This window comes from Colobus angolensis, unplaced genomic scaffold, assembly GCF_000951035.1.
Source record: "Colobus angolensis palliatus isolate OR3802 unplaced genomic scaffold, Cang.pa_1.0 Scaffold9, whole genome shotgun sequence".
NCBI classification, from domain to species: Eukaryota; Metazoa; Chordata; class Mammalia; order Primates; family Cercopithecidae; genus Colobus; species Colobus angolensis.
In genome coordinates, this window is record NW_012122931.1 from 8398417 (window position 1) to 8418099 (window position 19683).

Genomic DNA, 19683 nt, shown 5'->3' on the forward strand with positions numbered 1-19683 from the left:
GGGCAACACAGTGGAGGAAAAGAAGGGAACTAGTAGTTTAGCTATAGAACCTAATAGCATTCCCATTTTACCACCAGCCTGACCAGGGCACAGGAGAGAGACAGGGCAAGAAGGAGAGAGAGAGACCAGAACCTGGAAAAGCCACTGTGATGAAAGGGCAAAGAGGAGGGTGAGACTAGCAACTGTCCCAAGCGCCTTCCCTCTGCAAAGGTGATACCCAAGCAAGGCAGGAAACCCTTTTCCCAGCTGAGGTGGCACCAGCGCCTGGGAGCTGAGGCCCGGCTCCCTGAGGAAGCCAGAGCACCCCGGAGAGCAGGCAGAATCAGTGATCAAAGAGGGAGGAAGCTCTCAAAGGGAATGGATGGCATGAGAGGCCTGGGGGAAATTCGGATGCAAGACGCTCAGAGCCCAGATCTTTCAAAGTAAAGGTGATGGCTGGCTTCTGAGTCTCACCTGAATATCTGGAGAGGGAAGGGGAGAGAGGGAATGGGCTGAAGAGGAAAAAAAAAAGGATTTAGAAAAAACCCTGAAAACAGTACCCGGCCCCAGATGTGCGATGAATAGATCATCTGGCAGAGACAGGCTAGTTAAAATAACTAAAAGTAATTTGCTTGCCAAAGAAGTGTTCCTCCAAGTTATGGGTTCCACCACCTCGGTTCCAAGAAAATTCTGTTGGAAACAGGTCCCTAAAGGGGGTTGGGCAGAGACAAAGGGCAAATCCGTGCCCACAGCCTGGACTCCAGGGAAAAGGCGACAGCCCAGAGACACATTTTGCCTAGGGAAGCCCAAAGAAATGGCTAGACAGACTGGATATTGTCACTGAAGGTCTTCTTCTTTTTTTTTTTTTTTTTTAAGACAGAGTCTTGCTCTGTCGCCAGGCTGGAGTACAGGGGCACAATCTCGGCTCACTGCAACCTCCGCCTCCCAGGTTCAAGCGATTTTCCTGCCTCAGCCTCCTTAGTAGCTGGGACTACAGGCGCCCGCCACCACGCCCAGCTAATTTTTGTATTACTAGAGACGGGGTTTCACCATGTTGGCCAAGATGATCTTGATCTCTTGATCTCATGATCCGCCTGCCTCGGCCTCCAAAAGCACTGGGATTACAGGCGTGAGCCACCATGCCCAGCCGTCACTGAAGATTTAAAACACACTGTGGTCCCATGGAGTAGAACAGAGAGCAGAGGTGCAAGCTCCAGGGAGGCAGATTTAGGGCTCATCCAAAACTGTCAAATTTGCAGAGTCCCTTGGGAGGCAGCTGGTTTCCGAAACTGGAGATTACTTATGTGGACGACTGAAGGAGCCCCAGTACTGGCAGGCCAGGTAGTAGCTCACCTGTGAGGTCCTTTTCCCACCGTTAGGAAACTGCAAAGGTCTTCCCCTCTACTTCCAGCACTCTGGGAAAGGGAACAGAATTCAAAATGACCCTCACTCTCACTGGTACACCTAAAATGCACACACAGGCTGGGCACTTTGGGAGGCTGAGATAGGAGGATCACTTGAGTACAGGAGTTCAAGACCAGCCTTGGTAACATGGCAAAACCCTGTCTTACAAAAAAATTAAAACATTAGCGAGGCAGGGTGGTCCGTGCCCATACTCCCAGCTACTTGGGAGGCTAAGGTGGGAGGATCAATTGCGCTAGGGAGGTGAAGGCTGCAGTGAGCCACAATCATGCCACTGCACTCCAGCCTGAATGACAGAGTGAGATCTTGTCTCAAAAAATGAAACACACATACACACACACACACACACACACATATGCAGGCACCAGTGACTGCTAGAGCAGTGAGCTTTATTGTATATCTTTGGCCAGGCAATGCACAGCAACCACACAGCATGGGCTCCACACATGATCCCAAGTTGACATGGTCTGTAATGCCTTTCCTTCACTGTCGCCTCTCTGCCATTTCTTTTGTGTTCTGAAGTTGTAAGCCCTATATGCTGACAAAAGATGTGCAAGGTAGGTCTGCTGTGAAAAACCGAAGGAAAATATCATAGGAGATGTTGAATAAGCGCCACTCAGCCAGGCAAGGTGGCTCACACCTATAATCCCAACACTTTGGGAGGCCAAGGCAGGAGGATCACTTGAGCCCAGGAGTTTGAGACCAGCGTGGGCAACATAGTAAGACCCCATTTCTACGAAAATAAAAAATCAGTCAGGCATGGTGGCACGCACCCGTAGTCTCAGCAACTCAAGAGGATGACGTGGGAGGATCGCTTCAGTCCTGGAGGTCGAGGTTGCAGAGAGCTTTGACCGTGCTACTGCACTCCAGCCCAGGTGACAGAGCAAGACTCTGTCTCAGGAAAAAAAAGAAAAAAAAAGCCACTGAGGATTGAGGAGCTTTGAAGGAAATGGTCCAGGAAACAGAGGTGAAGACTAGAAGACAACTGGGGATTAGTGGTTGTTCTGTGACATTATAAAGAATGTTCATAAACATCCCTGAAGCCACCCAGGCTTGGCCAACAATTGTAGGAATTATAATTGGAAGAAACCAGAGTAAGGATGGGTCTGACATCAGGACAAATGAAAGATGAGCCAACGACTGCCAATGGCCTTTGCCAGCAATGCAGTTCAATGTGGTCTACACAACATCTGCTCTGACTCAGTACGTTGGCCTCAGTCGATGCTCCTATTTCCAGGACCCCACCCCCTTGGGATATTCCTCGAACCCTGCTGGAGAAGCTCACCCCTGTTTCTTGATGTTGGGCTACTTTTCCGGCCTTACGGAGTAAGCAAATTCATCAGAAGCCACTGCCTGACATTTCAGAGTCACCAGAGTCAAACTGGGGCTAACGAAGGCAAGTGGCTTGCTAAAAGTCACGGTCAAAGCCAGGGATGAAAGCCAGACCTTCAGTTATGCTAGCCCATGCACTTTCTCCATCATTCCCTTGCCTCCCTCAGGAATCCTCGGGCCCCCAGCTAGCAGGTGAAGCCGGTTCCCATACAGGCCTTTCCTCCTGTGCACCATCTCACTGCCCATCTCACCCCAGAGGCCTGGTGAGAATTTGCTGAACAGCAGCCCTTACTTATGGGTAAGGAGCAGGTCACCTCGCAGCCCCACAGGAGCTGAGGTCAATCTTGCCTGCATCCCAGCCAGACTGCCTTGTGCGACCCTTCGGGACACACATTAGCTCATTCACTCAACACTGCCGAGTGCCTACTGTGGTGCCGGGTCCTGTGCTAAGGATACTCGAGGGAGAGAAAAGAGTTTATAAACTCTGCTGTCAGGGAGCCTCCAGGTTAGAGGGAGAAACACTAACTGAATCATCTCGCTAATGAATATCCAATTACAAACTGAAATAAGTGCTCCAGAGAGCAGGAACACATTTGAGAGGCCTGACCTGGAGGGCTGCTGGCGGGAAGAGGGGCCCCTGGGCTGGAACCTGGAGGAGGAGGGGGAGTTAACTGGCTTAGTGGAGACATGAGCCTATGCAACCCCACACTTTGTGGACGACTGAGCAAGGCATATTCTCTGCAGGCGCGAGGGGAAGGGATTCACCAGAGATTCGTTCTGGGGGCGCCTGGGCGCAGACCGAGGCCGACAATGCAGTCGCCACACAAGAGGTCAGAAATACACTCGCTTCTTTCTCCTCTTCTCAGCACGATAGTGGCACAAGAGCTTCTTAGGAAACCCTAACCTTTCAAAAACAGTGATTACAGAAACTATGACACTGCAGATGTTTGTCAGAGCCAGTGACACTCACCAAAGCTCAGGGGGCCCATGCAGAGGGAGACCACAGCACATTTGCTCTAGCAGCATTTTTATTTACAAACAGCAATGTCCATTGACTTTATTTATACCATAAAAAAGCCATTTACAAGCAAGAAACAAGAATTCAGAACAAAATTAAGCAGCACTGAAATATTCATGTCACAAATCTAAAACAAAGTGAATACAAGAGTAAAATATCATTTGAATAAATAGTCTTAAATTCATGCTATAAAATAATCCTTAATGGCAAGTTACTAGTTGATACAGCATCCGCTTAGCTAGCTTCATTTACTTCATATGGTGATGAAGTGTGGAGTTGTGAGGTTACCAGTTTATATTGCAAGATAATGACACTGTTAAGTCATTCAAATTGCTCAACCATTTATAACGGAAAAAAATGTTAGCCCTACTAATAAAAGTGGTGAGAGAGATGGTTTTCACATTAGGAAAATGGTCATTCTCAAACAAACCAGGTAAGTTTACCTCTTACAATAGTCAGGGCAGCAACCAAAGGCTTGGGCAGCAAGTCCAAAGGTTGAATTCACAGCATACTTGTCACTGAGGGGCCGCAAGAGGTCTGTGGACTGAATCTGCTACAAGGAGAGCCAGGCAAGGCTGACTCCAGGACTTGATCAAGAACTACAATAGCCCTGTCTGTGCCAGACCCAGGGAGGAAACCAGAGAAAGCAGGTTCCCTTCTGGGCCGAGAAGTCAAGCACTGGGCAGAAACAGTGGGAACACTCTGGCACTTACTGAAAAAGACGCATGTGACATGTGACAACCATTACAAATTTGGAACAATGTGAATGACTTTTCTGAACTTTTAGTTCAGTTGCACTGAGTAATATGAAATCTATGATTTATGAACTAGATAGTTTCATATAAAGAATTTACATAATTCCCCAATACTTTCATATATAAAATTTAATAAATAACCCTGACCAGTCTAGAAGCACCATTCAAGGGGCATGTGCCCTTGGAAAATAGTTTAGGTGTTGCATATTTGAGTCCCTTTCAGTGGAGGCTTCACAGGAAACCATTACAGAATTTAACAATAACGAGGACAACAACAACAAAAATCACAGTAACTAAGAGAAAAAGTTGATAAAATAAAATACATTGATCTCTTTAAAGTAAAGCTCATTCACATAGATGATATTCCCCCCAGCCCTTGTTTTGTGTTCCTGCAAATTCTTCCTAGAGTCTAGGCTGTAAGAACAAAAATAAAAACAAAACCACACACAAAATACGCAGGCCTATATGGTCTGGGCTAAGGGAAAAACAAAGAGTTGGTTATATTTGCTATCATTAGAAAAGACATTTACTCATGCTCTGGAAGATTTCAAAATTATCAATTTCGTTCTACAGTATATTCTGCTCAACAGTGAACCGACAGTATCCTTTCTGCTAAGAAAAAAAAAAAACAAAAAAACCCTAAACTAAAAAAAAAACAAAAAACACAACTGCCAAGGCAGAGCCAATTGGTTGGGAGGCTTTTTCCACTGACCAAAAAATTAACTTGTCTCCATATACTGTATTTACAAATATAATTTCTAAATGTATTTACAGCTTTAGTAGAAATTAGAGGGTAGAGAACTGATTAGAATGAAAATAACTGTTTAAAACCACAAACATTAGTAAAAGTATAAAATTCTTTGTCTTCACAGTTTGTAATAACAGGCTAAGTATTTCTAGAAAAGGACGCTGTCACTGTCTTCACATTGTCTAATATTGAAAAGGTAGCTCAAGAAGAGACTCAATTATGAACAAGCCTATATGAATTCAGGATATATTTTACTGTAAAAGATTTCTTCACATATCACTTTATCTTAATTGATTTCTGCATCTGTTATAAATGAAACACCTAACCTAAAACTGTACAGAAATAGGGACTTTGCTTTCCAAAAAGAGTTGCTCTAAGGAGTTACACAGCGTACTTCGTCTGCGGAGACGTGAAGTGAACTTCAGGGAGAGAATGTTTCGGTTCTGTGGTCATGTTAATCCTCCTGACACATCCTCATGCGGCAAGGCACAATTAATTGCTGCTGCCCGATCTGAATGGAGTTAATCTCTCACCAGTCACGCCCCTGGGAAGCATGACAGTGCGAACGCTCAGAGAGGCTACACAGCTCCGTGCTGGCCTAGGCGCTGCCTCCCTCGAAGCCCTGCGGAACTTTACAGTACTGTGTTATGGCTTGAGAATTCATTCTTAACACTGCGAGCAGTGGAAAGGGTAAAGTGTTAGCAACACGAATGGGAGCAAGTGGAACTTGCAAAATGTGGAATCATGATTCTTAGAGAGAAACTCAATCAATTTTCTGCCCCTTAACAGTCCCATTACAATGTTTGAACCTGAACTGTACAATCAAAGCAATGGATATTTTTGTCAAAGACAATTTTGGATAAGTCACTCTTTGGTAAACTCAAACCAGTTAAACAGATTCACAAATACAAAGAACTCCATGTAAATAAGGTTAAGACGGACAAGGCCAAGAGCCAGGACGCTGGAGGTGCCCGCACCAGGTGCCCTCCCTCCTCACTGTCTCTCATACCACGGAATGCTCCGGAGACCTCGCTGAAGGCCCCAAGCCTGAGTGAAAAGGAGGTTCCTTCCCTGAGCTTGACCTCTTATGTCCTTGGATTTGGGCATTTCTTGTCACAAACTTAATTTGTATCACAACACAAATTTTTTGCATTCAATTAAAAAAAATCAAAACCAAACTTATTCATGTAAGGAAAAAAAAAATCACCAACATTTACCTGAAACCCCAGAACATATTTAAGTGGGTAAACACTCGGGGTCCAGCCTCCCCTTGAGGCACGCGGCTTTAACAGGAGTTGAACAAGTGCTTCAGGGAGAGAACAAACCCCTACTTAGGCAGTTTGACGAGGAAAAAGGCATACTATATACCCGATTTAGCAAAAGCCGCTCCTCGGGAGCAGCGGGATTAGAGTGTAATCTGTAGGGAGTTAACACTGATGTGTAGCGCAGCAGTTCACACGTGAACAGATCCTGTGTGCTAAAGAGATGCGACTGCACAGCTGCCACCCCTGGGGGCTATTACACACAAAGGGCTTGAATGACTTTTTTTTCTCAAAACAAAAAACAAAAACAAAAAAACAATCCACCATTGGTATTTTAAGAGCCAAAAAAGCACAGAAAACCAGCAAACATCAAATTCTGTATTCCTTTAACTTCTAGCCTCTGAGGCTGGTCCTTTGTTCGTTTTTCTTTTAGGTGGCTGCACTGTTCTCCTATGGAGGTGCACTGGTTGTGCATCTCAGACCCCAGGTTCTCAGCCAGATACCAGAATGCTGACATCCCACAGGCAGCCTGCAGCACAAACTCACCACCAAACCGCCTATAAAATTACTCTCTGCCAGAGTTTACAGTACCGAAGCAATCTTGTAAAGCCTGTTTGTGTATGTGAACACAATACAGAACTGAAGACATTTCCGAAAGTACTAATAAAACATTATTCAAATAGGACTCAGGTATCTTTTCATATAGTAATGTGTTTGCCAGCACATGCTTTTGAGGTCTCTTTTCAAGCTACGAACTCAAGAGAGGAAAACAATTATAATTCATTATTACCATTAGATTTCACATTTTCTACAACTATACTGACCTAAAAAGACACTTAACAAAAATAGCACCACATGACAAAAAATGGTGACACACAGATTTGGTGACACACAGAGTATCTTAGAGGGCTTTTAAACTGTTGGTTCTTTAAGCAGGAAACACTGAGAGAGTGGGGGAGCCACTGAGGCTCTCATTAGCACACACAATACTAAGATAGATATATTGCTTGCAATTCCCATAGAGTATAGCTTTACAAAAAGTACAAATTCTAAGTTCTGCAGTTTCCCTGGGAACTGCATGTAGAAAAAGTTGCTGTGCACCTGAACTGGCTGTTTGAAAAGAGAAAGAAAGAAAAAAAAAACAAAAACAAAAACAAAAAAAACCACAACACTGCTTGGAGAATTTTGTAGACAGAACTACAAATCCCTTTCCTTAAGTGCGAGTGAGTACTAACTCATGATAGAGAGTGATTCGATTTAGTTACCTGGTATGTATGTTTCTACAGTACGGAATGAAGGTAGATTTGTAGGCCAGTAAAAACCTTGAAAACCACTGCTCCTTTGGGGTTGGCTAATATAACACTACACTATGTAAAAAGGTCAGCACCACAGGTCATCCAGCTTACCTGCTGGACAACTAACAAAAATTCCAAACGGTTTCCAACTAGAGTTGAAGAAATTTTATGGCATTTGGTTTATGTATTTGTTATGAAGCAGAGCTGTGAACACTGTGATTTGCTTTGCTTGCTTTTGGACACAATGATTAATATAAACCTACTAACATTCTTTTGTAAGGGAAATGAAGGGACAAAACCCTAACATATTAGGTAGGGATGAGACAGACTCAGAAGCCCTGTTCACATTGTATTAAATTATATATTCCTCTTACATTCACCTCAACCAGAATAAAATCAAATTTGAGAATGTATATATACTATATATATAATAATAGTTTTATTATATATATATATAAATTGTCTAACTACCCCCTAAAAGGAATTTTAAATTAGAAAAGGTTACCCATTTGTATCAGCTGACGGCATCCTAATCTCCCTCCATGGAAGTGCACTGCTGCCAGTGCACACAATGAGAGAGAGTATGCCTCTTGGCAGAGAATGGAGGGTCAACCAGTTGGCATAGCTAAATCACTGGCAGGTTTTGGATTAAGAGTTCAGCCAAAGAGGAATACTGTCAGCCTGTGTTTTCCCTGGATGCGTTGCCCTTCATGCTTTGAGCTCCTTCGGGGAGGGAGGGCAGGGGAAAGGATAAACACAACGAAGTGTTCCATCCAGAAACTTTAGAAAAACTGCCAAGAGACCAACAGATTTCCAGATGGTTGGGAAAACCAAAGATTACAACAAAGCAAATCACAAATATGCATTGATTAATGTGCTTTGTTTGGGTGCACTTCTTTACCATCTTAATCGGGAGCATCAGACACTGTGTGAATTTCCATCCGGGAATCTAAGCCCATCTCTGAGGCTGATGCGTCATTTTCTAGTTTCTGTTCCACGTACACATCTGTTCTCTCGGGGGACTCAATGCGACTCCTGACTTCAGCAACGCCCGGGTGGTTTTTCCGCAGGTGCTGGTTGAGGGTACCTTGGAATGGAAAGCACTTGCCGCAGATCTCACAGCGGAATGGTTTATCATCTGTATGGCCCCGGATGTGGTACTCCAGTTGGTCCTTCCGTGTGTACTTCTTCCCGCAGAACTTGCACACAAAGGGGGTGATTCCCATATGGAGTCGCATGTGCCTGTCAAGGCTTCCTTTCTGGTTGAAGGACTTTCCACAGTAAATACAGATCAACCTCTCATTGTACGGGTACCAATGCCCTCTCGCACTCCTCTCCCGGGGGCTGCTCTCATACCCGGGGTTGTTCATCATGGCTTCACTGTCAGAGCCCTGCACCAGGCCCTGCAGGTCACTGTGCAGGTGGACAGACAAGGCCCGCTTCTGGCGGGCACGCCCTCCTCGGAAACAGCTCAGCATGGACCTGGATGGGCTGGAATTACTCAAACTTCCAAAAGCTTCTGATACATTGGTTGGCTGTGAGGCTGCTTGGGAATAGGAGTATGCGTGCTGGAGCACAGAACCATAGGAGCCCACATTCACTGCCACAACTTGTTCCCCATCAACCATCTCAGTGTGGTACCCATCATCACCCAGGGAGGAACTGTCGGAACAGCTGGGCCGGTCGGACTTCTCCATCTTCACTTTCACCTCGGTGATCTGGCTCTCCCTCACCAACAGGTCTCCTTGCTCATGGTCCCCCTCTATCTGAATCTCATACTCAGAAACGCTCCCACTGCTCCCACGGTCTGAGTGCCCCTCCTCCTGTAAGCGGCTGCGCAGAGCTTTGCTGGGGGTCGTCTCCATCCGGAGGTCACTGCTTGCAGTGGGCTGCCGTCCCTGAGAGCAATATGGAGGAGAAATCTCCACTGGGTTGGCAAAGAAGCTGCTGTCTTTCACTCCGTTTCGACTCTCGGGATTCTCTTCAGCACCGACGGTAACAGAGTCAACATCTCCAACGCTGATTTTAGAATGGATGCTCTCTAGGATCTGCGTGCACTTGTCAATGACACACTGCATCTGAAGAAAGCTGGCTGCAGTCAGAAAACTGACAACATCCTTCAGCTGCAAGGACATTCTTCCAGTGTAACAAAAAGAAAGCAACTGCTCAAACACATTGGGATTTTTAATCACTGATATTGACAAGCCACTCATGGTACTCAACGCTGAATGGTCCCGGAAATATGGGGAGCTGGCAGCAAGGACTGCTTTGTGGGCTCGGAATGGCTGACCCTGAATGTGTACAATGATGTCACATAGTTTCCCCTGCAGGCGGAGTTCGTTTAGCTGGCTCAGAACGGTGCTGCTGTACTCGGGCACATCAAACTGAATAAAACTGCTGCTGTCCATTTCTACTGACATGAAGCGTACTCTGCGGAGAGAGAGAGTTTGCATCATTCACCAGTGACTCCTCACTAAGTACAAGTGGCATAAACACAAGCTTACAACGACAATACCACTGTGGCTACCAAACCTCCTAAAATCTACCTGAAGCATTCTTCCCCTTGTTTTAGTCTTTCATGTTTGGGTTAATTCACCAAAAGCCAAATAAACTAATGATCAATTAGCCTAGTGTCACCGTTGCTTAACATTCATCTTGATCAAAAGTAAAATATTTTACACAGAGTAGGACTATTTTGGCTCTGAGAAACTCGTGTTCTTTTAGGACAAATATTTCCCCATTTCAAGTACTTTTGGGGGTTTGAAGTACTTGGTGAAAAATAACTAAATTCAGGCCAGGCTCAGTGGCTTACACCTGTAATCCCAGCACTTTGGGAGGCACTTGAGGTCAGGAGTTTGAGACCAACCTGGCCAACATGGTGAAACTCCCATCTCTACTAAAAATACAAAAATTAGCCTGGTGTGGTCAGGCGCGGTGGCTCACGCCTGTAATCCCAGCACTTTGGGAGGCTGAGGCAGGTGGATCACAAGGTCAAGAGATCGAGACCATGGTGAAACCCTGTCTCCACTAAAAATACAAAAAAAAAAAAATTAGCCAGGCACGGTGGCGGGTACCTGTAGTCCCAGCTACTCGGGAGGCTGAGGCAGGAGAATGGTGTGAACCTGGGAGGCAGAGCTCGCAGTGAGCCGAGATTACACCACTGCACTCCAGCCTGGGCGACAGAGTGAGAGTCCGTCTCAAAAAAAAAATTAGCCTGGTGTGTTGTTGTGCACCTGTAATCCCAGCTACTAGGGAGGCTGCAGCAGGGGAATCGCTTGACCCCAGAAGGCGGAGGTTGCAGTGAGCCAAAAGCACACCACTGTACCCCAGCCTAGGTGACAGAATGAGACTCCTTCTCAAAAAAAAAAAAATCAAACAAACAAAAACAAAACTAAATTCATCTAAAAATGTTCTGCCTTACTTGTGTATTTCTGATTGGTATTTTTCAACTATGCAGCACACTGGATACAATAAATGGAGCTAAACCCTTTTCAGTATTACTGTCTTGATTTGTGTGTTTGCCCTTCAGCTGTGTACACCTTTATATCTCTTGTGGGTTGGGTTGGTTTGGGTGAGACTTACTATGCTCGGTCTCCTTCAGTGCAGTATTATTATTATTACTACTTTTTTTTTTTTGAGACAAAATCTTGCTCTGTCACACAGGCTGGAGTGCAATGGCATGATCTTGGCTCACTGCAACATCCGCCTCCTGGGTTCAAGCGATTCTCCTGTCTCAGCCTTCTGAGTAGCTGGGACTACAGGCACCCGCCACCACACCCAGCTAGTTTTTTGTATTTTTAGTAGAAATGGGGTTTCACCATGTTGGCCAGGCTGGTCTCGAACTCCTGACATCAAGTGATCTGCCCGCCACAGCCTCCCAAAGTGCTGAGATAACAGGCATGAGTCACCGTACTCGGCCAAGACAGTATTTTTAAACAGTAGTTATTTTAGACAACAGGAGTGAAAGGGTGACGGACACATCAAAAGGTGTGTGCCACAGTTGTGGCACACCTACAACAGGTTTCCTTCCTGTGGCCTAAACATCTGCAGCACCAGACTGCTCAGAACTACTTAAGTATATATAGTCCAGGCTCCATCCTCTCACCCAAACACAACAAAACCAGATCTAACAATTATATTTTAAAACCCGACCAATAGAAATGTAAATACCTCCTAAGTATTAGATCAGAAAAAAATCTAAACGGAATAAAACTACTTAGACAATGAGAAAACACATAAAATCTGGCTTTAGGAGTGAAGTTTACTCATGTCTTCAACTTACTTGAGAATGTATCTCCAAAAAAGAGATGGACAAATATATGATAAAGCAAACACAGTAAAAAGTTAACAATTGTAGGGTCTACATTGTGGATATTTGGGCACTTATTGTGAAATTCTCTCACCTTTTCTGTTTGAAGTTTTTCAAAATGAAATGTTGGGAGTTTTGAAAAAAAAATAACAAAAAGCTGTAACAGGAAAAGTCAGTGCCTTAAGAGTTTTAATCATTAAACAATAAATACTAAAAACAAGTGAAATGGCTGAACTCAGGAGGTCAGAAAAGGAAAAACAAATGATGCCCAAAGACAGTAGGAAAATAACTAATACAGAAAAACAGCACATTATCACAGAGGGAATTTTTAAATTTCAAGACAAGACAACATGCAACTAAGTCTAAGACTCTCACAGGAAAGGATCAGTTAAATGTGCCTAGATCATGTCCGAACTTTTTTTTTAATCACATCAAAATTTGAGTTAAAACATTTTAGTCAAAGAGGAATACTGCGCCCTTATTTATCCTAGATTTATGATTGAAATCAATTTGAAATCTGTATGAAATGAACATATTTTTAGGATAACATAAATTGGCAGAACTAAATAAGAAACAGAAGTGCCAAGGCACAAATGATCTTCAGGCCGTTCACACTGTTCTAGATGCATGTAAAAACATTTAAAGCATCTCAGTTCATATGGCACAAATCTGATAGCAGAAGATGACAAATAGCAGAAAGAAGAAAACTGTCTACTTCATCTAAATAAATAGATTTTAAAGTCCTAACAGAAATGCTAGCAAATACAACCTATTAAAATAATGTATTATGACCAAGAACAGCTGTTTCACAAACGTAAGGATGGCTACATGTTCAGAAATAAATAGACGAATATAATTTGCAACATCAATAAGTCAAGGAGAAAAACTCACATGACCAAATCAATATTATGTCAAAAATGCATGTGAGAGAAAGTCAAATGCCCTTTCAGAGTAAGGTGAAAATACTCAATAGGCTAGAAACGGAACAATAATTTCTTAATAAAGTGTATCTACTACAAACCAATGGCAACATCATCCTTAAAAAGGAAACACTGCATATGTTAGTATACTTAATAGGGAAAAGAAGGAAGGAAGGAAGGAAGGAGGGAAGGAAGGAAGGAGGGAAGGAGGGAGGGAGGGAGGGAGGGAAGGAAGGAAGGAGGGAAGGAGGGAGGGAGGGAAGGAAGGAAGGAAGGAAGGAAGGAAGGAGAAGAAGGGGAAGGGGAAAGGGAAGTGGAAAGGGAAGGTGAAGGGGGAGAAAAAAGGGAACGGAAGGAAGGGAGGGAGGGAGGGAAAGGAAAAAAGGAAACATGATGACTGCATTTTCCAAAATGTATTTAGTAGAACCCAAGCCCAAGAGCTGGCCCCAATATCCTCACCTCCTAGGGATTAAAACACACATTAGCATAATACCCTATCTGAAAAGTCCTGCAGACAAGAATCCTGCTTAACTCAGCAGTTCGCAAAATCATTTAATGGTGGAACTGTTCTCTCAAGGTACACATATTAATATTCCCCAAGAATGAGTGTTCCCTGGAGCACACTTCAGTAAACACTTTAGTAAAGTCATTCCCATCAGTGCCTGGGAAGATATACAAGGTTATCTGCCATCATGACTCTTACTTAACATTAGTTTAGAACTTCCAGCCAAAGCAACAAGACAAGGGAACATTAAGGCAAGCAGCCATTAAAAAAGAGACAAAATGACTATTACGGGCAGATGTAACATGCAGATTATTTACACAGAGCCCCAAGAGAATCACTTGGAAAATGTTAGAATCGGCATCTACTAAGTGGAGGGTTTCAAAAAATTACACACAAAAAACAGGTAAGATAATGACAATAAGGTGCAACCAATAATATAGCGACAGGAACTAGAAAATACCTAGGGGTAGGGGAAGATAAGCAAAGAACAGGGCCAACAAGAAAAATACAACTCACTTTAATATGGACAAAAGCCTGTATAAATGAAGAGAGGGAATATGCTTCTGGCGGGATGATTCAATACTGTAAAGAGAGACACTCTACCCCCAAAATTAATTTATAAATATAACATAGCCTGATGAAATCTTTTCTTAGAAACCTGACAAAATGATTTTAAAATTCATCTAGAACACTGTGGTCCAACATAAATGTAAGACACTGCATGTGTAATTTCATGTTCTCCAGCAGTTACATTTTTTAAAAGTTACATTTTTAAAAAGTTAAAAAAACATTTTTTAAAAGTTAAAAAAACAAATTGTAGTAATATGTTATATAATCATCATAGCATGTAATCAATATTAGAAAGCTGAGACATTCTTTTCACACTAGGTCTCTGAACTCTGATGTGTATGTTACACACAGCATGGCTCGGTTTGGACTAACCACATTCCATGTGCTCAATAGTCGCATGTGGTCAGTGGCCACCGAACTGGATAGTGCAGATCTGGAATACTAAAGAAATGTTAGAAATAGACAAATACAACCGAACTTACAGATGTCAAAATGTATGACGGGGCTATAATTCATCGGCTAAGTATGTATTAAGTGTCAGGCACTAGGGATCCATCGGAGTTTTCATTCTCTCATCATAAATCATGATAAAAGCTATGAGATGTTTCACGATGGGGGAGTGGTCAGAGAAGCCTACAAGAACAACGGCTATTTTAAATAAGAACTAAAGGACAAGTAAAAGTTAGTCAGATACATGTAGGTATCAGGGTGCTGCAAGGAACCTGTCCAGACAGAAGGAATCACACGTACAAAGGGTTGGGGAAGAAGGACATGCTGGAAGTGTGTACACAGCTGGAACAAGGCGCAAGGGGCACACGGCAGAAGCCACATGAAGTTGTCAAGGTAGAAATCAGACTGAGATGGCCTCATGGGCCATTTCAAGGAAGTAAAAAGGGGAGAATTACTGAAATAGACGCTGCTTAGAGAATTTGAATTAATAATAAATTTGGATACTTCTTCACAGCATACCCCAAAATAACCTCTAGAGGTTTCTCTCAGCACACAAAGATACCAGAAGAAGAAATGCAGATTTAACTACAGAAGAAATACAACTTTTATATATCTAAAAAATACTTTTTAGCAAAAAAAAAAGAGGTAGAAAACAATAAAAAAAATACTTAGAACATAAACAGCAGTCTCTCACAAATCAATAAAAGCCAAATGAAACTGAAAAAAGTGACTATGAACAGACGCTTTTAAAAAGAAATTAAAATAGCCTTTAGATATAGAGAAAAAATGCTTAGGCCGGGCATGGTGGCTCACATCTGTAATCTCAGCACTTTGGGAGGTCGAGGCAGGTGAAACACCTGAGGTCAGGAGTTTGAGACAAGCCTCGCCAATCTGGTGCAACCCTGTCTCTACTAAAAATAAAAAAATTAGCCGGGCGTGGTGGCGGGCACCTGTAATCCAAGGTACTCGGGAGGCTGAGGCAGGAGAAATGCTTGAACCCTGGAGGTGGAGGTTGCAGTGAGCTGAGATCGCACCATTGCACTCCAGCCTGGGTGACAGAGCGAGACTCCGTCTCAAAAAAAGAAAAGAAAAAAAAAATGCTTAACAACTTTATCAGTAAAGCAACATCAATGTGAGGCCAGGCACAGTGGTTCACACATGTAATCCCAGCACTTTGGGAGGCCAAATTGGGCGTATTGCTCGAGCTCAGGAGTTTGAGACCAGCCTGGCCAACATGGTGTAACCTCGTATCTACTAAAAATACAAAAATTAGTAGGGCAAGGTGGTGGGCACCTGTAGTCCCAGGTACTCGGGGGGCTGAGGTGGGAGGATGGCTTGAGTACCGGAGGCCAAGGTTACAATGAGCTAAGATTGTGCCACTACCCTCCAGCCTCGGTGATAGAGTGAGCCACTATCTCAAAAATAAATAAATGCATAAACATGAGACAAAATACTTCTTTCTCAAATTGGCAAAACTTATAAAAATGCAACTCAGCTGGCACCTAACAAATAGTCAAATGTTACCTATTCATCACAGCATTCTCATGACATGGGGTGTATAAATAGTGACTTTTGGAATGCAAGGACAAAAGGAAGGTGGGTTCGGGCTTTTTAAAGGTGTGGACTGCAGGGCGAAAACCAGTACAGAAAGGAATGCAACAGAGCATTTCTAAAACAGAATGTACAACTGAAAACGGCTTCCCAATGAGGCTTCCTTCTCTGTGTGGTTTTTTCTTATCTGCTTCGCAGAAGAAAGGTGGAGAACACTTGAAAGATAATCACTGAGAAAAGCGGAACGCCACGATTAACACCTAAGAAAGGGATTCCATTTTTCCGCAATATGAGAAAGGAAGTGCTTTGCTCTCCTCTCCCTTACATTAACACTTCCTTTCCACAGTGACAATGAGATTCAAAGATTCCCCCCTAGAGCTGCTAACAAGCCACACTCTTGAACAAGAAGCTTCTAAATGACTGGCACATAGTGAACTTACAGTTAATTTCAGTCTGAGCCATATGACCAGACTAAAGGGAGAGAAACTCATCATCGATCACAAGTTCTACACCCCATGTGTGGATTTGTCAGGTCCAGTGATCCCAGGATAAAGGAGGTCAGAGCCTCTTATGTAGGCACACTTCGAGTTCAAATGTGATCCTCTATCCCTCTGTACTGGCAGTTTTGCAACATGTGCTACTCACTGGTTTCTTGAAGGTCTTGATTTTCTCCCCTGTGTGGAATGCCAGTGGGTCTACACCTAAGTTAGATCAATTTTGAATTACATTTTTTTCTTTTCTTTTTTTTTTTTTTTTTTTTGAGACGGAGTCTCGCTCTGCCGCCCAGGCTGGAGTGCAGTGGCCGGATCTCAGCTCACTGCAAGCTCCGCCTCCTAGGTTTAGGCCATTCTCCTGCCTCAGCCTCCCAAGTAGCTGGGACTACAGGCGCCCGCCAAATCGCCCGGCTAGTTTTTTGTATTTTTTAGTAGAGACGGGGTTTCACCGTGTTAGCCAGGATGGTCTCGATCTCCTGACCTCGTGATCCGCCCGTCTCGGCCTCCCAAAGTGCTGGGATTACAGGCTTGAGCCACCGCGCCCGGCCAGAATTACATTTTTTTCTTAGAGACAGGATCTCACTCTGTTACCCAGGCTGGAGTACAGTGGCACAATCTTGGCTCACTGCAGCCTCAACCTCCTGGGCCCAAGCTATCCTCCCACCTCAGCCTCCTGAGTAGCTGGGACGATAGGCACGCACCACCATGTCCAGCTTTTAAAAAACTTTTTTGTAGGCTGGGCACGGTGGCTCACACCTGTAATCCCAGCACTTTGGGAGGCCGAGGCAGGTGGAGCACCTCAGGTTGGGAGGTTGAAACCAGCCTGGCCAACATGGTGAAACCCTGTCTCTACTAAAAATATAAAAAAAGAATTAGGCGGGTATGGTGGCGGGCGCCTGTAATCCCAGCTACTCTAGAGGCTGAGAATTGACTGAACCTGGGAGGTGGAGGTTGCAGTGAGTCAAAATCGTGCCATTGCACTCCAGCCTGGGCAACAAGAGCGACACTCCGTCTCAAATAAATACATAAATAAATAAATAAATTTGTAGAGACAGGGTCTCACTACGTTACCCAAGCTGGTCTCGAATTCTTGGCCTCACTCCATCTCAAATTAATTAATTAATTAATCAATCAATCAATTAATTTGTAGAGACAGGGTCTCACTATGTTACCCAGGCTGGTCTCGAATTCTTGGCCTCAAGGGATCCTCCCACCTTGGCATCCCAACATGCTGGAATTACAGACATGAGCCACTGCACCTGGCCAATTTTTAATTAATTTTATCTTTAAAATAAAATATATGCATATGGTAGAACTTCAGATCATAGAACAGAACTAATAAAACTTTCCCCCAGCCCCTCTTTCCAAAGATAATCACTGGTAGGAGTTTTGGCGTATTCTTTCAGAGAAAATTCAAAACATCTATCAGCATAAACTGTTCTGTACCCTACTTTAAAGAAATGTATTTAATATACCTTAAAATCTTTCCACCTTAATCTCAGCACTTTGGGAGGCCGAGGTGGGTGGATCACGTGGTCAAAAGATCAAGACTACTAAAAATACAAAATTAGCTGGGCGTGGTAGGGCACGCCTGTAATCCCAGCTACTCGGGAGGCTGATGAAGGAGAACCGCTTGAACCTGGGAGGCGGAGGTTGCAGTGAGCCGAGATAGCACTACTGCACTCCAGCCTGGCAACAGAGCAAGACTCCGTCCCAAAAAAAAAAAAAAAGAAAAAGAAAAAAAATCTTTCCATAGCAGCACATACACATTGACCTATTTTTTTCTAACTTCATAGTATTCCATGGATGGCTATATCACAACGTACTTAACCAGTTCCCAGTTGATACTAAGATAGCCATTACAAACACAGAATGTCACCCCACAACACACACACACACCCCTCAACATCGGCTTGTAAGTAAATCTGTAGTCTCAACGTCTAGCAGAATTGTGGTAAATTTTTCATTTCAGTTGATAATGCCAAATTACCCTCTAAGAGGCAGCAGCAATTATCCATTCACAGGGAAGTGCCTGCTCCCCCATAACTGTCAGCAATGGGTATTGAACCTTTTCACTTTTTCAGCCAAACTGATAGGTGAAAGATGTACCTCATTGTTTTGATGTGCTTTTTTTTTTTTTTTTTGAGACAGAGTCTCACTCTGTCGCCCAGGCTGGAGTGCAGTGGTGCAACCTCTGCTCAAGGCAACCTCTGCCTCCTAAGCTCAAGCGATTCTCCTGCCTCAGTCTCCCTAATAGCTCAGACCACGGGTGCAAGCCATCACACCTGGCTAATTTTGGTATTTTTAGTAGAGACAAGGTTTCACCATGTTGGCCAGGCTGTTTTTGAACTCCTGACCTCAGGTGATCTACCCACCTCGGCCTCCCAAAGTGCTGAGATTACAGGCATGAGCCACTGTGCCCGGGTGCATTGGTTTAATTATAAATGAGGTTGATATCTTTTCTCATGTTTAATGGCAATTTGTCTAAGTTTGTCTTTGAACTGCCTACTCATATCCTTTGCCTTTATTTGCCTTTTTTATTGATTTGTCAGAGCTCTTCGCAAATTAAGGAAATTAGCCTTTTGTCATATGTGCTGCAAGTATTAGATTTAATTGCAATCACTAAACGGCACACTGACTGGGAATTTAAATTATTTTTCATACATTTATAGGAAATATTCACTCAATATCAATCTCTTACATACAGAAAACCAAAGGGAATTCAAAGATGAATAAAAGTCCCAGTCTTGCAGTTTGATAGAGGCTTAATGCAGATTCCTCCCCACTCAGAGAGAGATGGGAATGGAATTCATTTTTGATAATGCAGAGTAGTGATTTATATGTTTTTCATTTAGATTAAGTTTGCAGCTGCCTCAGAAAACAATAATGAATTTGATTATTCCACTCACTAAAACCATCAGAACCAGAATTCTTTAATTCAGGAGATTAATCATAGGTGTTTCTGTCACATTATTCTAGGCAAAAAACCCCACCCAAATCAGACATTTACATTGCTATTATTTTAATTTAAAAAACAAGCACATACAAGCTGAATTTACTTTCAGTACCATTA

At 43.4% G+C, this 19683-nt stretch overlaps 1 protein-coding gene across 1 annotated transcript; it reads right to left on the reverse strand.

Annotated features, from left to right (window-relative positions):
- Positions 1–3743: 3743 nt before the first annotated feature.
- On the reverse strand, positions 3744–10246 carry ZBTB34 (zinc finger and BTB domain containing 34). Its single transcript, XM_011931369.1, has one exon. It carries the CDS (start codon positions 10229–10231, stop codon positions 8717–8719), a length of 1515 nt encoding a protein of 504 aa, XP_011786759.1. The 5' UTR covers positions 10232–10246; the 3' UTR covers positions 3744–8716.
- Between the last annotated feature and the right edge of the window lie 9437 nt (positions 10247–19683).